The 14,006-nt window shown below is 34.1% G+C and overlaps 1 protein-coding gene across 1 annotated transcript in view; it reads left to right on the top strand.

Moving 5' to 3' along the window:
- Nkain3 (sodium/potassium transporting ATPase interacting 3) overlaps positions 1-14,006 on the top strand; it is a 340,996-nt gene that overhangs the window by 48,488 nt on the left and 278,502 nt on the right. The window contains exon 3 of the mRNA XM_077801184.1: positions 7,656-7,736. Coding sequence (XP_077657310.1) covers positions 7,656-7,736 — 81 coding nt within the window. The remainder of the gene's footprint in view (positions 1-7,655; positions 7,737-14,006) is intronic.

The raw sequence follows: 14,006 nt of genomic DNA on the forward strand, positions 1-14,006 counted from the left end.
AAATGCCAGCTGACTGTGAAACCAAGGGCTTCTATAGAATGAAGTTGCATGTACCTGTTAAAGATATTATCTAGTCCTGTTGTTTCTGCCCCCTGCATGTTAGCCCTTCATACTCTTCACTTAACCATAGCCTAGCCTTCTTTTCTGTATACATGGATTTCCTGCTTGTTCACAGTCTTTCCAGAGTCTTTTTTTCACTTACCTGATTCATGGCTTAAAAACCTTTCCTGGTTCCAAAATCTAAGAATATTCTTGACTATTGCACTTTACCAAACTCAGATCTCTGAAGGCTGTCCTCTCTCCCTCCCTCGCTTCCTTCCTCCTTCCTTCCCTACTTACCTTTCTTCCTTCCTACCTTTCTTCACTCATCCTTACCTTTCTTCTTTGTTTTCTAACTTTGTTCCTCCCCCCCCCCCCAGTTATTTATTTGGTTATAAAAAATACTCCTTTAGTCTCTACTAGGTGTTTGGCATTGTGTGGGGTGTCTTGGATGCTGTTGAACATATACAGATTATTTGTGGCCTTCTTGGGTGCTCATTTTACATTTGAGTGGGGGAGATCTGCAGAAATGTTGAACTATAACTATGACAAGCGATACAGAGAACCACATTGTGCCAGAGATGCCTAATGAGGAGTCTGATCGTGGCAGGGTGACAGAATAAGGTGTCCTGCAAAAGTGCTTATGGTGCCAGTGAGTGTGAGTCCATAGAGAATACGCTGAAGGGGTTTCTGGGTGGAAAGCATCACTGAGTGTGAAGAAAGAGCTCAATACCTGTAATTGGCACTCACTCATCAGACATTCATAGAGTACTGCATTGAACTAGGTCTGGATAGCTAGCCAAGTGTGCAAATTACAGTCCCTACTTTCAAGGAGTTCATTTTGAAGGGAATGAGGAAGTGAGATACAAAGTCTTGGACTCTCTGGAGGTGGTGGAATGGCCATGAACGTGGAATGAGAATAGCAATGAGGCAGAGGCCTGGAAAGTCTGTAACCAAGTGCAGAGCCTTGAAAAGGCCCAGAGGTTGTATTCTGTTTATGTTCCCTCTGCTCTGACCCGTCTCTCTCCCTCTTGCTCTCACAGCCTTGCATGGTGTTCATGCCCCAGTTCTAGTAAGTTCTTTCAGTCTCTCATGCACATGTCCTTGCATGTGCTTTCATGATTAAACATTCTCTGTTCCTTTGTCTCTGTGTCTTGAGCGTGTGTTATAATTTGTTGGCATTCAAGCCCTCTCTACCAGGCAAAGAGCTCACTGAGAATGTGAAATGTAACACATGCTCCATTTATGTGTGAGGAGAAAGGCAGTTTTAGGACTTTCAGAATCCTCAAAGAGAAACATCTGCAAAGATAAGCAATTCATATTTTTACTCCTCTGATTTTCCTCTTTTAATGCATTTGCCAACCAAATCTCATTTTCTTGGCTATTATTTAGACTCTCTCCTAGGAAGGGAAGAGAAAGAAAATATTGAGTGGTAGGAAAGCCCTCCATGCCAAACATTTCATTTTATTTAATCTTCTCAAGTACCCTAAGAGGTCTGTATTAGCATCTCTGATTTTACAGATAAAGAAAAAGGTTAAAACGGTTTCCTTGCCCAGGGAACACAAATAGCAAAGGAGAAAGCTGAATGTCTATTGGCCTCCCTCATTTTATTATGAAGTTGCTTTAGCATAATCTGTGCTTTGCTTCTACCACCAGAACTCAGATGATATCTTGCCATTGTCAGCAGAAGTTTTGACCTAGGAAATTATTCTGCCCTGCTTCCTCAGTCAATTGTCAAATATTATTGCCTTTGTAGGCATCCATCTATACATTTTCTATTTGAGAAAAATGCCTGAAGAATCAGTAATCAATAATATGGAAAATCTTTCTGCAAGGGATTCTCTTTACGTGAAGGCCATGTTGTTATTTGGGAAGGTGATTACATTATATTTATTTTGTTTTAGCACACGATAGGCAGCTATTCTTGGGTTGTATTCATGAATACTTTGGTTTGATACTACTGCTGGCCTGGAATTAATTCTAGTATTAAAAAAAAGACTGAAATTGAATGCAGCATATGTCACACTAACCAAGGCGTGTCTCGGGAGGCACCAATTTTTCAATAGCAGTGAGAAGACACCTGGATCAGAAATCCACACTGACTTCACTTAGCAGGGAAAGAGCTTTTTGATTACAGATTTTTTCCCCAAGTCACTTCTGCTAGTCTTAATATTGGCTGAAACAAATACCAATCATGCCAATTAAATTTCATCCCTTCAAACTAACAGTTTGATGCATCAGGTATGTCCTAAGTGCTCACCTAGAGATGAATGAAATATGATGTCTGTCTCTGAAATAATTCAGTGGAACTTACAGTGTAGATTTGCAAAACATAGGTTGGAAGTTGCTGCCACTTCTGACAAAAATTGGGTTTGCCACACTTGAATCCAAAGAGTTAGTTAGCACTGTGAAAATGGTCTAGATAAAGGACAATGCAGAACAAGAACTGCGATGTCTATAGGCAAATTTCCAAACTCCTTAGAGTGGAGACCAAAGCTTATTAAAATTGCCCCTTTGCTTACCTATGCTGTACCTACTCTCCATGGGCCTCCCTTATGCCAGGCATGCTTAAGGATTTGCTGTTTCCAAAGACCACATGCTCGCTGCCTCTTCAGTTCACACATACTAAACCTTCTGCCTGGGATATTCTCCTTGCCCTCTTGGAAAACATTTAATAATTCTTCAACTGAATTGTCACCCACTAAAAGCCTTACCTAAGCACCCCACTCAGGGCTGAGTGCCTTGTGCTCCCTACTGCGGCAGATCCTGATGACTCTCTACCCTGATCCCCCACTAGTTTTCATTGTCTCCCTGCCAGTCTCACTGCATGCAGCGGTGAACTCCTGGAAGAAAGGACTGTGCCTACCCCTTGTTATATTCAAGATGTATTCCTGCACGTAGAGACTTTTTAAAATGCTTTATCCTTGACTGGACACATCATAAGTGAATTTAAGGTGATTGGGTTCAGTGACTTTAAAAATGCCCTAGACATATATTTCTTAGAACATGATGGCAATTGTTCAGCAAGAGAAATCGGCCTCACTGCTTTGCTTATCTCAATCAGAAAACAGTTGAGGAATTAGATGACAAAATAGTGTGTGCTGTCCTACCTGTCCCTACTATTCGCTAACTTACTCCTCAAGACCTATTCTTCTGAGAAATATAACATCATGGTCTTTTGCCAGTATAATCAAAGACATCAAAGACTGCTAGAAAAAGCCAACCAAATCACCAAATGAAAGAGCAATAAGTCCACTCCAGATACCCTCACTGCTTAAAAGGTGCAGTTCACTCTTTCTATATTTATTTTCAGAGCACAGAAATAACTTTGTCATATTTTTCTCCTTCACTTGGTATCCCCTGGGGATACCCCTAAGAGATACCAAGTTCAGTGAAGGTTTGAATACACCTTTTGTGTTTCTTTGATTAAAGACAGTATGAAGCTGTGAGACCATATTTGTCAACATATGTTCTGTTGTAGAATCATTTGTTTCCTGTCTATGCCTATGCCAAATATTTCAAAATTTGTCTCTGAATTCCAACAGAAGGGTCTGCCCTAGAATTATTTAAATTTTTATTATTTCATGGATGAGTTAATTTAATCAAGCTCACTAATTTAAAGGCAGATGAGTTAGCTAATTGATTTCACATTTTTTTTTAGACAAAAAAGATTAACTTTGGAGTTAGATTTAATTCAAAGCTGACTTTAAAAATTAAAAAGCCAATACATTTATGAAGACCATAATTTAGTTCTTTGGACCTTTATGCAAAATTCATGTGCAATGAACAACAACTGACTTTGATTTGAATTGTTATATAACAAACCTTTTCTACCACATCATCATAAATATCTCCCCTGAGCTTCTGCTCAATATGACAGTTGGGTGTTAAGTTTCAATTCAGTTCGTCATGGATTTAAATCCCCTCCACAAACTATTGGCTGTGAAGCCTTAGGATATTTATTTGTTTTCTTTTTTGCCACACATATCTCATTTGTAGAAATCTGATCACAGATCATTTTTTAAAATGCTATAATATATATGACTTGCTTACCATAGCCTAATATAGAGTAAGACTTGATGAATTATTAAACTGTTAATATGTCTTTTTTTGTTCTTGGCCTTAGCTCTGCTTTCCTTGCCATTAAAAATGTATGGATGGTAGTTTCTCTTAATGTTCTTCTGAACATGAATACTAAACTAAATACTAAGGATATTACACTACTTTTTATTGTAACTCTAGCATATTGTGCGTAAATACTGTGACTGATGGATACACGTGTGAAAGAATGAATGACCAGATGGCCTTTCTGATCATTGGAAAATGAGGAAACTCAGACCATAAAAATAACTCATGTTATAAACTAATTGCTCAATGAAAGAATAAAAGACTTCTAAAGTTCGTGTCAATTAAAAAGTACTGAAATGTCCTCATAAAACTAGGAAGGAAATATTTAGGAAGCCACATAGAACATATGAACATTCTTTATTAATCTTCACAGCATGGTCAACGTGAGTTAGGATTTAAAATATGTTTACTAAACATAACAAAAGTAGAAGAGAGAGCAAGAAACAGAGAGGCAGACTGACAGAGACAGAGATCATGCAGAGTTATTTGGAAAATTTAAGACTTTTATTTACCAAGTATACCTAAGCTATCTGTGACTTGCAAAAAAATAAATGAATATATCAACAAACTCCATAATGGAGTATTTGTCAAAAATGAAGAGTCTTATCTTTTAATTCTCATTTAAATTGAATTATTAATAAAATTACCCACCTCAAAAAGAAGACAGGGGATTGCACATCTTAGGCCATGAGTTCCCCTAATATCTATGCTAGGTAAATTCCTATGCATCTATTTATATTGCTAGAGATCTCTTTTCCCATATGATTGTGATCAAACTGGTGTCACAAGTGCATGTCAAAGTATACAGTTTATGTCTCATAACAGTCCAAAATTCAATAATATATCCTTTGTCCTCAACAAAAAATGCATTAGAAGAAACTACAATATCATTAAAAAGAAACCAAAGAACCCTTGGTGTTCATATGATGCATGCTACATAGATAGCAAAACACAAAATATCCTAGTCATTCTCCAAACATTACCACCTATAGGACTTAAAAGAATAAAATACATTTTTTTAAACCGGTAATTGGTGAATTTTCCATTTGATGAAGTGCTGAATTTGGTTAAAGTTTAGCTTACAATTAACCTTTAGTCATTTTTCTAAGATTTTTTTAAAGAAAGCCTACCAGGTGGGGCTTAGGAATCTCAGCTCTGGAGCCAATCAGGTTTCACATGCCAACTCTTGACACCCAGTAGGGAATCAAATGATGACCTCTCTACCTGGGTTTAGTGTGAAGACTGGGAACCATGTAAAGTGCATAGCACAGAATAGGAGCACAGAGAGTCCCAGAATAATAACCCTGATGTAGTTAAACATGTTGAGCTGACAGTTACCATCTACTTAGCCTGGTAGTTTTATCTATCAAAGTTCAGAAACTGCACGTGATAGCTTGTGAGTCACTTCCATCACTGAGTTTGTGCTATAATTTTTAAATAGATTTGTTTTATTGTGCCTTTGTTGTAACTTTGCATTGGTTGATTTTCCTAATGCGATAATTATGCATTTAGATTTGAATTCCCATAATTAAGAATCATATGGATATGTAACGATTTGGGTTCATGTCCTTACTTTCTTACTTTAGTACATTGTCTTGCTTTATTTGATATGCTTTTCTTAATTCTTATCATTGGCCTTTTTCTCATAACTTATTGGTCAGCTATGTTCCAACACATATATATTTATGTAGAATGCATCTATCAGGACTAGATGCCATCCAATTAGCAAAAGCAGTAAAATTTGTTCTAGTTATTGTGACTTGCAAAAAAAATAAACATTAAGGATGCAGAGTAGCTATTTTCAGTATTCATGGGAATATTTTGTGGTTCAGAAAAGTGTGTTTCAATGCATGTTGCACATTTTTAAAAACTGTTCAGACTAGTTATCTTTCTGAAAAGAAGATATTTCAGCATCAGCAATATCTTCAAATACTTAAAACCTCACAATATATTTTTACTTATGATAATTTTTAACTTGCTTTTAGCATAAATTCCCATTGCTTTTGAAGTTTTGACTCATTATATAATTGCATTATCCTTTAAAAATAAAAGCAAAACACCCCCACCAAGGAAGTACAATGTGACATCAAATATATCCAATTATAGAAGTATAATTATATCCAATTATAGATTATTTTGCAAGTCTTTAAAAAATCATAAAGTCAGGTGTGGTAATGCATTCTTTCAGTGATTTAGGAGGCTGAGTCAGGAAGATCTCAAGTTTGAGGCCAGCCTCAACAACTTGGTGAGGCCCAGTCTTTAAAAACCTGTCTCAGAATAAAAAAAAAAAAAAATTTAAAGACTCAGAGATTTAGCTCGGTAATAAGGTGTTCCTGGGTTCAATCCACAGTACCAAAAATAAATAAATAACAGAAATACATAAAATCTAAATTGTATTTTACAAATAAATAGATGCTTTGGATAAGATTTCTAAGAGGAACATGTCTATTTTATACCATCTAAAATTAAACATTCCATGGCTCACAGAGTGATTTCAATATTCATTTTAATTTGTGAAAAGCATGCAACTATTGTGGTCACTCATAAAAATTAATAATTTAATTAATATGCCCATTTAAAGAATTAAGAATTCTGAGACTTTTCTGGTAAAGTAAAATGAATAGGCAAAATATTATAATTGTGTTCTATGGTATGAGTGTCCTCGGTTACCCAAATAGTTTTCTAAAAGTCAATTTTCTGATTTTCTATGTTTGCATAAGAAACTGAGGGATGAGGTACATCCTAGGACTCTCTCCATTGATAAGACCTATCTACAGCTATATAAGATTGACTCATGCTCTGGGTGAAGGTATTTCCTAGTACATAACAGAATACAAAATCATCTTATCAGTAAATCAGTTAATCAATAAAGTTGGAATTTGTTGGCGGTAAATAAAAGATTTTCTCTAGTATGGAAAAACAGTGTTCATTGTCTTGTTTTTACCCTCATTTCAATTGTTGTGTTTTTTTAAAAATTGTATGATCATGTTTTTACTATATAATTATAGATGCACATGATCTATTCTTAATAAAATAATCCAATGAATAAAAATATGTTAATTTGATCCATTTTCAAGCATGGTTTTCATCCAGGCTCATAAAAGCTCTAGGCTTTGACTAACATTTCTAAAAATGTATGAGTTTAATATTATAACTTAAGGACAACTTTGCATAATTGTGTTCTCTGGAAAAGATAATACTCAGAAAACAAATTGAGTGAGCACTTGAATTGAACGTGTACCTGCAAGCCAGCAAAGCACTTTAAAAATAAATCTAGGTTTATTGTCATCTACTGAAAGCCATAGAACTATTGGATTTTTAATTTCTAGATCTCAGGGGACTTTATAGTGAGCACTCTTTTCTGAGTATTCCCTGCCTGTTTGTCTCCAGTGGACTGAAACTTACTGACATCTTTACTATTGATTTATTTAGTATACATGCCTTTCATCTCCATTTTTCTTCTCTTTCTCCCTCCCCCTTCTATCCAGTATACAGTGTGGACTGCCCTCTGGATCACCTGGAATGTGTTCATTATCTGCTTTTATTTGGAAGTAGGTGGCCTCTCTAAGGTGAGTGTATCATGCCTTGAAAGACTTTGAATAGAGTCCACTTATAAATAACTATTGTAACAACGAATTGCTATTTTATATTATAATTCATGTGTGTGTGTGTGTGTGTGTGTGTGTGTGTGTGTGTGCATGGGTGTGTGTGTATATAAATAAAGCATTCCAAATAAAATACCAATCAAAAATGTATTTGGGTGCCATTCAGGAAAGAATGATCCTAGGAGCATGCTAATAATGAAGGAACTTCAAAATAATTTCCTTATGGTTTTGTTCATTATGTTGAAGTAGTACTTGGCTTCTTGAGCATCCTCTTGTCCTCATGTCCATTTTAAAAAGACATAATGTCACAGTGACCTCAGTCCCAAATGCTAAGTGAAAAGTGATTTTAAACTTTTTGTGTTTAAAGTGGGAGAGACTGACAAGGAATGAAGTCCTTTTACATGTAAGTGAACCATATGTTTGTTAACATAAAAACATTAGTGCAGTGACTTCTGTTTTGAAATCCTGATCAGAGGTCAGTTGTCTTATTGCAGCATGACACACGTGCTATTTCTGTCTATCTAGAACTGTCAGAAGACTATATAATTTTTGTTGTGCCTCCAGCAAAGATGTCTTCTGATTGTCACACAGATGTGAAAGCAACATGTGTTAAATTTTTAGTTGTGGTTCTTAAAACTTATTAATTAGCACTATTTTCACTAGAGAAAAAAAGCAGAATAATTTCAGAAAGTATGAGAATGAAATTCTTAATTTTTTAGGTATCTCATTACCAAGTATGTTTGTGAAAATTTTTCTAAAGTCTTATGACAATTTCAGATTTTAAATAATATGACTGTCTCCTACTTGATTTTGCAGCTTAGCTCTTATAAAATTTATCTTGACCAGCACATATCCTTTTAGAATTGTTATACTCCACTGAAGTCCATATGATAACAATGTTTGTTTGATTCAGATGAACAGCAAAAAAAATCTATAAGGATTTTTCTAGAACATCCAAAAGGGACTACTCTTTCTGTACTCTAATAACCTTAAATTAGAACTTGTCAATATTTTCTCACATTGGTAAATGTATTCAGAAACCAGAATGACATTTTCAATCTGAGTTTCACAATTTTCACTATGTATGATATAGGTGCTAAAATCTACCTAAAATGTTTGTGTTATTGACTTCATTTTATCACTAATTTTCTAAGACAGAAAAATCTTTCTTAAATATATGTCTGGCAGGGCTGGGGCTGGGGCTGGGGCTCAGTGGTAGCACATTTACCTGGATGTGTGAGGCACTGGGTTCGATCCTCAGCACCACATATAAACAAATAAATAAATAAAAGATCTATCAACAATGAAAAAAAATTTTAAATATGTCTGGGTATAATTTATAAATGCAGATTATTAAGTATTTAGAAAATGCAAATCTTATGAATAAGAATGATGAATAATAAATAGGAATAGCATGTCCAAACTCTAGCATTTTCTAACTTGTGATTTGAATGATCATTTTAAATTATGTTTTTCTTTTACTGGGTAAAAATTATATTCTATTTTCTTCCATATTAACTGAATTGGGATAAATTGGACCAGAGAAAATTTGTGCTATAGGATTGGCATCATAATGTGTTTAAAAACTAAATTTCAGATCCTAAGTCTTTAGTTCAAACTTGACTCTGGTGCTTATTGTGGGCCATCAGCCAATCACTTAACCCTGCTGAGTGCACATACAGTAGCATACCAGGGCCAGCTTTGCTAGTAATAAGAGTAGTGTGTGTTTGTAGACTGCTAAGGACTATTTCTGCACGTCATACCTGGTAACTCAGGTTGACTATGAAACAACTCTACAAAGTGATAAAAACTAATCAACAGCACCAGTCATTTGTTCCATACAAATCTGGTTTCCCAACACTACACGTGCTTATTTTTATTTGAACTGCTTTTCATAACTACTTTTCTATCATCAATGTACACATTGAAAGGGCTTTTTTTTTTTCCTGATTTCTTTGGGTACAAGTTTAAGAAAAATGGGCATAGTAGTCCTAGTTACTCATTTTATTACTCCAATTATTACTCATTCAAATGTCATTCATCGTTAACTAAGAATTTGTGGTTATTAAAAAGACAGATGACTACAAGAAGAGCATCCTAAAAACTTTCTGTTGATCTCCTTCCTTAATATTGCCCTGGCTAGTTCAACCTCAACTGGAATCTGTAAGAGATCTAATCAAAAAAGTAGAGTAGGGTTAAGGACTCTTGACAAACCCAACTGCCTTGCCACTCTTCCAGACTTCATTCCATTATGCAAGAAATTCCTCGACCATGGGTACTTGTATGCATATCAACTTTCTAGAGTTCTCCATCTCCATCTCTCCTAGAGTTCATATGGCATTTCTTGTAATTGCTGCTTGGACTGATTAACAGAAACTATCTTATACCTTAATTTTTGCCCCTAACACATTATGGAGTAGTGAATACTTCTGCAAAAACTAAAATTCAGAGTAGTTTCTATATCATGTCTATGGATTTGGAGTTATTTCAATGATAAACATGGCCTATACACAGTCAATTTATACTCCACAGGGCTCTTTGACTAACAGTTTGCATCTGTGGAATAAGAACAGTCCTGGATTACCTGAAAGGCAGTGAGCAGTCCCACAGGCAGGTGATCATGGACACAGAGATCCTTGCAATGCTTAAATTCTAATGGTGCTGTTGTGCTCTTGTGTTTTAAAAAATGCCTCATTTTAATTTCTAATAAGATAAATATTGATGAATGTAATCTACATAAACAAAAGCTCTTTGTGATACTCATTAACTTTTAAAAGTAAAAAAAAAAAAAAAAAAAAAAGAATACTGGGGCCCAAAAGCTTGATAGTCACTGCCCTAGAGTCACCCATATAAAAAATAAATAATGCAAACAGTGAGAGCATTGAGAAGCTTCAAAGCAGATGGTACAAACAAAAAACAAATAATAATATGGCAGATTAAAACCAAACCATATCAAAAACCATATGAAGTGTAAATACACTAAACACTCCAATTAAAGACAGAGATTAGTGCATTGGAGTTTTTAAAAAAAAGTACCCAATGCTATTTATATGAAATAAATTTAAATATAAATATATACATATGTTGAAATTTTAAAAAATGAAAATAGATGTTTTTAATCACCAATTAGAAGAAATTCTCTGTGATCATAATAATATCAGAAATAACACACTTCAAAAAAAATAAATAACTAAAAATAAAGTAGACTTCAAGTCATAGGATATTATTACAGGAAAAAAAGAGATGGTTTATTATCATATCAGGGTCAGTGTATCAAATACACATAACAAACCTACACCATACCAAATAACATAGTTTTAGAACACATGAAGCACAACTTAGTGATATTAAAGGTAGAAATTGATGAATCGACAAACAGGTGGGGAGTGTAACACTCTTTTGTTTTGTTTTGTTTTGTTTTTTACTTCTGATGGAGAAAAATATACACATGAGAGAATAAAAATAAAAGATCTGGACAATGCTATAACCAACATTTCTAACTGACGTGTGTAGGACATTACATTCAAAACTACAAAATATGTGCTCTCTTCAAAGGCACAGAAAACAATGATCAAAATTATATTTTAGCTCATAAGAAGTCTCAATAAGTGTCCATTGGCTGAAACAATGCATACAGTGGTTCTCCCATTGCAAAGACAACAGTAATATGAAAGATGCAGTATTAAGGTCTGTATGTAATTTTTAAGTATTTGGAAACGAGGCTGGCAATTCTAAAAATCCACAAATCAAATGTGAAATTATGAAAAATTAAAAAAAAAATATTTTGAAGGGCATAATAAAGAAAACACAGCAAATATTTATGGGTAACTCAAAAAAAGTATTTAATTGATACTAGAACAGAAGGAAAATTGAAAATCAGTGATATAAGAAAAAGAAGAGAAGTTTAACTATGTCTGTGATCTCATAGCTGGTTGTTTGAAGAGAACGATAAAATGACAATCTATTAGTAGGATTGATCAAGAAAAAAGAAGAAATAATACTATTTACCAAGATCAGTTTAGACAGAAGAGATACACCCACAGATTCTGTAGAAATTTAAAGACTAAAATGAAAAAAAAATTGAATAGTTATATTTCAATGAGTTTGAAAAATGATATCAACAAACTTATGGACAGAATAACTTATCAAAACTAACACATTCAGAAATAGAAAATATGGATAACTTATAAATTTATAATTAGAAAACCTTCCCACAAAGAAAACCTCAAGCCCAGATGGGTTTAATGATGAATGTATCAAACATATAAGAAAGAAATAATGTTTATCCTATCCAAACTCTTACAGAAAATAGATGATGAAGAAAGATTTCCCATGTAATTTTATGATCTAACATAATCCTGATTCTAGATATTTGTCAAAAATCAAGTTGACACCAAAGTCCTAGCCATCTTTGGTCCTCTTCCCAGGAAATTAGTCATTAGCCATTCTGCCGAGATGTCCTCCAAGTGTCTGATGATGTTTGTCAACACTTGTTTACCTCTGGCTAAGGTAAAATTCTTGCTCCTTTATAAGGAAAATAAAAATCAGCTCTATCCTGTGATAGAGCCCTCACCAACCCAGGCCATGTGCAGGGATCTTTGCTGTTAAAGGCTCATTCAAATGTGTTCCTTAAAAATAAGCTGTGTGCCCTGCAGGTGAAAAATGCTACTACCTCCAAGGGCAGTAGCATCTGTAATTAGACTGAATTTATTAGTGATGTTTTGAAGTGATAACTACTATTAACGCTTATTTTTTTTTTCAATTAGAAAGAGACAAAGACTTGAGGTGGGCTTTCTCTCTCTCCCTCTCTCTCTCTCTCTCTCTCCCCCCCCCCCTCTCCCTGTCTCGCTCTCTTCCTTTCTCTTTCCTTCTTTTTGTCCCCAAGGAAATGGATTCTTCTGGGTAACACTTCTTTTTCTCATTATAATGTAGAACTAGACATATTATTAAAAAAAAAAAGTTATAGATACTAGAAAGGCAAGAAGAAACATCACTTTCACTCTAACCATTCAAAGATTATTTACATTAATATTTTAATATTCTGGCTTAACTTTCTTTTTTTAAGTATTTTTATTATTTATTTTTTTTAGGTGTAGATAGACACAACATAATGCCTTTATTTTTGTGTGGTGCTGAGGATCGAACCCGGGTCCCGCCGGTGCTAGGCGAGCACTCTGCCACTGAGCCAAAATCCCAGCCCTAACTTTCTTTATTCTATACAAGTTACCCTGCCTTGGTTTGTCTCCTGTTTTTTTGTTTGTTTGTTTTTCTGTTTCTGTTTTTTTGTAATATCATTGATATTATAAAAGAAATTTGCATAGTAACCTTTAAAAAAATGAACTTAAAGATATTTCCATATTTTTACTGAACTCTTGGCTATTTAATTTTTTTCACAATTTTACATTAAGTGGACATAGATTTTGTGTGTGCGATCTTTCTTATTATGATATCTCTGATTTCATTTCCTAAATTTCTTCTCCAAGAAGGGTTGTATTAGCTATAAAAATATGACTACGCACAGTGTTATCAGCACACATTAATCTCTTTTCCCATTTTTGGAAGGTAGGGGCTTATTTTACACTTAAAAGATTATATTTATCTATTTTTTATTAAGTAGGGTTTCTTTAAAAGTTAATACTTACCAAGGTGCTCAATAATCTACTTTTTTGCCTTCTTTTAACCAATAGTTCACATCTTTTTGCATTTTATGTTATACAACAATGTTTCAGTCTTTAATCCTCTGGAGCTTAATTTCCTGGATTGTATAAGGTAATGATATAAAAAGATACTTTTATAACTGACCAATACCAATAGTTGACCAGAGATACAAACAATATTTACTTCTCAGTGATTTATGATGCTTTATCATGATGCAATATATTCTCATAGGATCTGTTTTTACAATACTATCATTTTGTTAAAATACTATTTTATTTATATTAGTTTCATGTGATTTGTTTATATGGGAATCTTCTACCACCAGTAGTCTTCCCAATTCTTTATGACTTGACCTCATAACATTGTGTTTTTCAGATGATATTTCAAATAAATATGTTTCAAATATGTATGCCTATGTCCCATTTTAGTTTACTTTTATCTTATATTGAACTTTAATTTATGAAAGATTCAGAAAAAAATTGTAGTAGAGAATTTAGGGACAAAGTTTTAAAGAACAAATTCAGTTTCTGGTAGTAGTTCATAGAGGATGAAAACTAAACTAATTACACTTTGCTT

This window comes from Urocitellus parryii, chromosome 7 (genome assembly GCF_045843805.1).
Source record: "Urocitellus parryii isolate mUroPar1 chromosome 7, mUroPar1.hap1, whole genome shotgun sequence".
NCBI classification, from domain to species: Eukaryota; Metazoa; Chordata; class Mammalia; order Rodentia; family Sciuridae; genus Urocitellus; species Urocitellus parryii.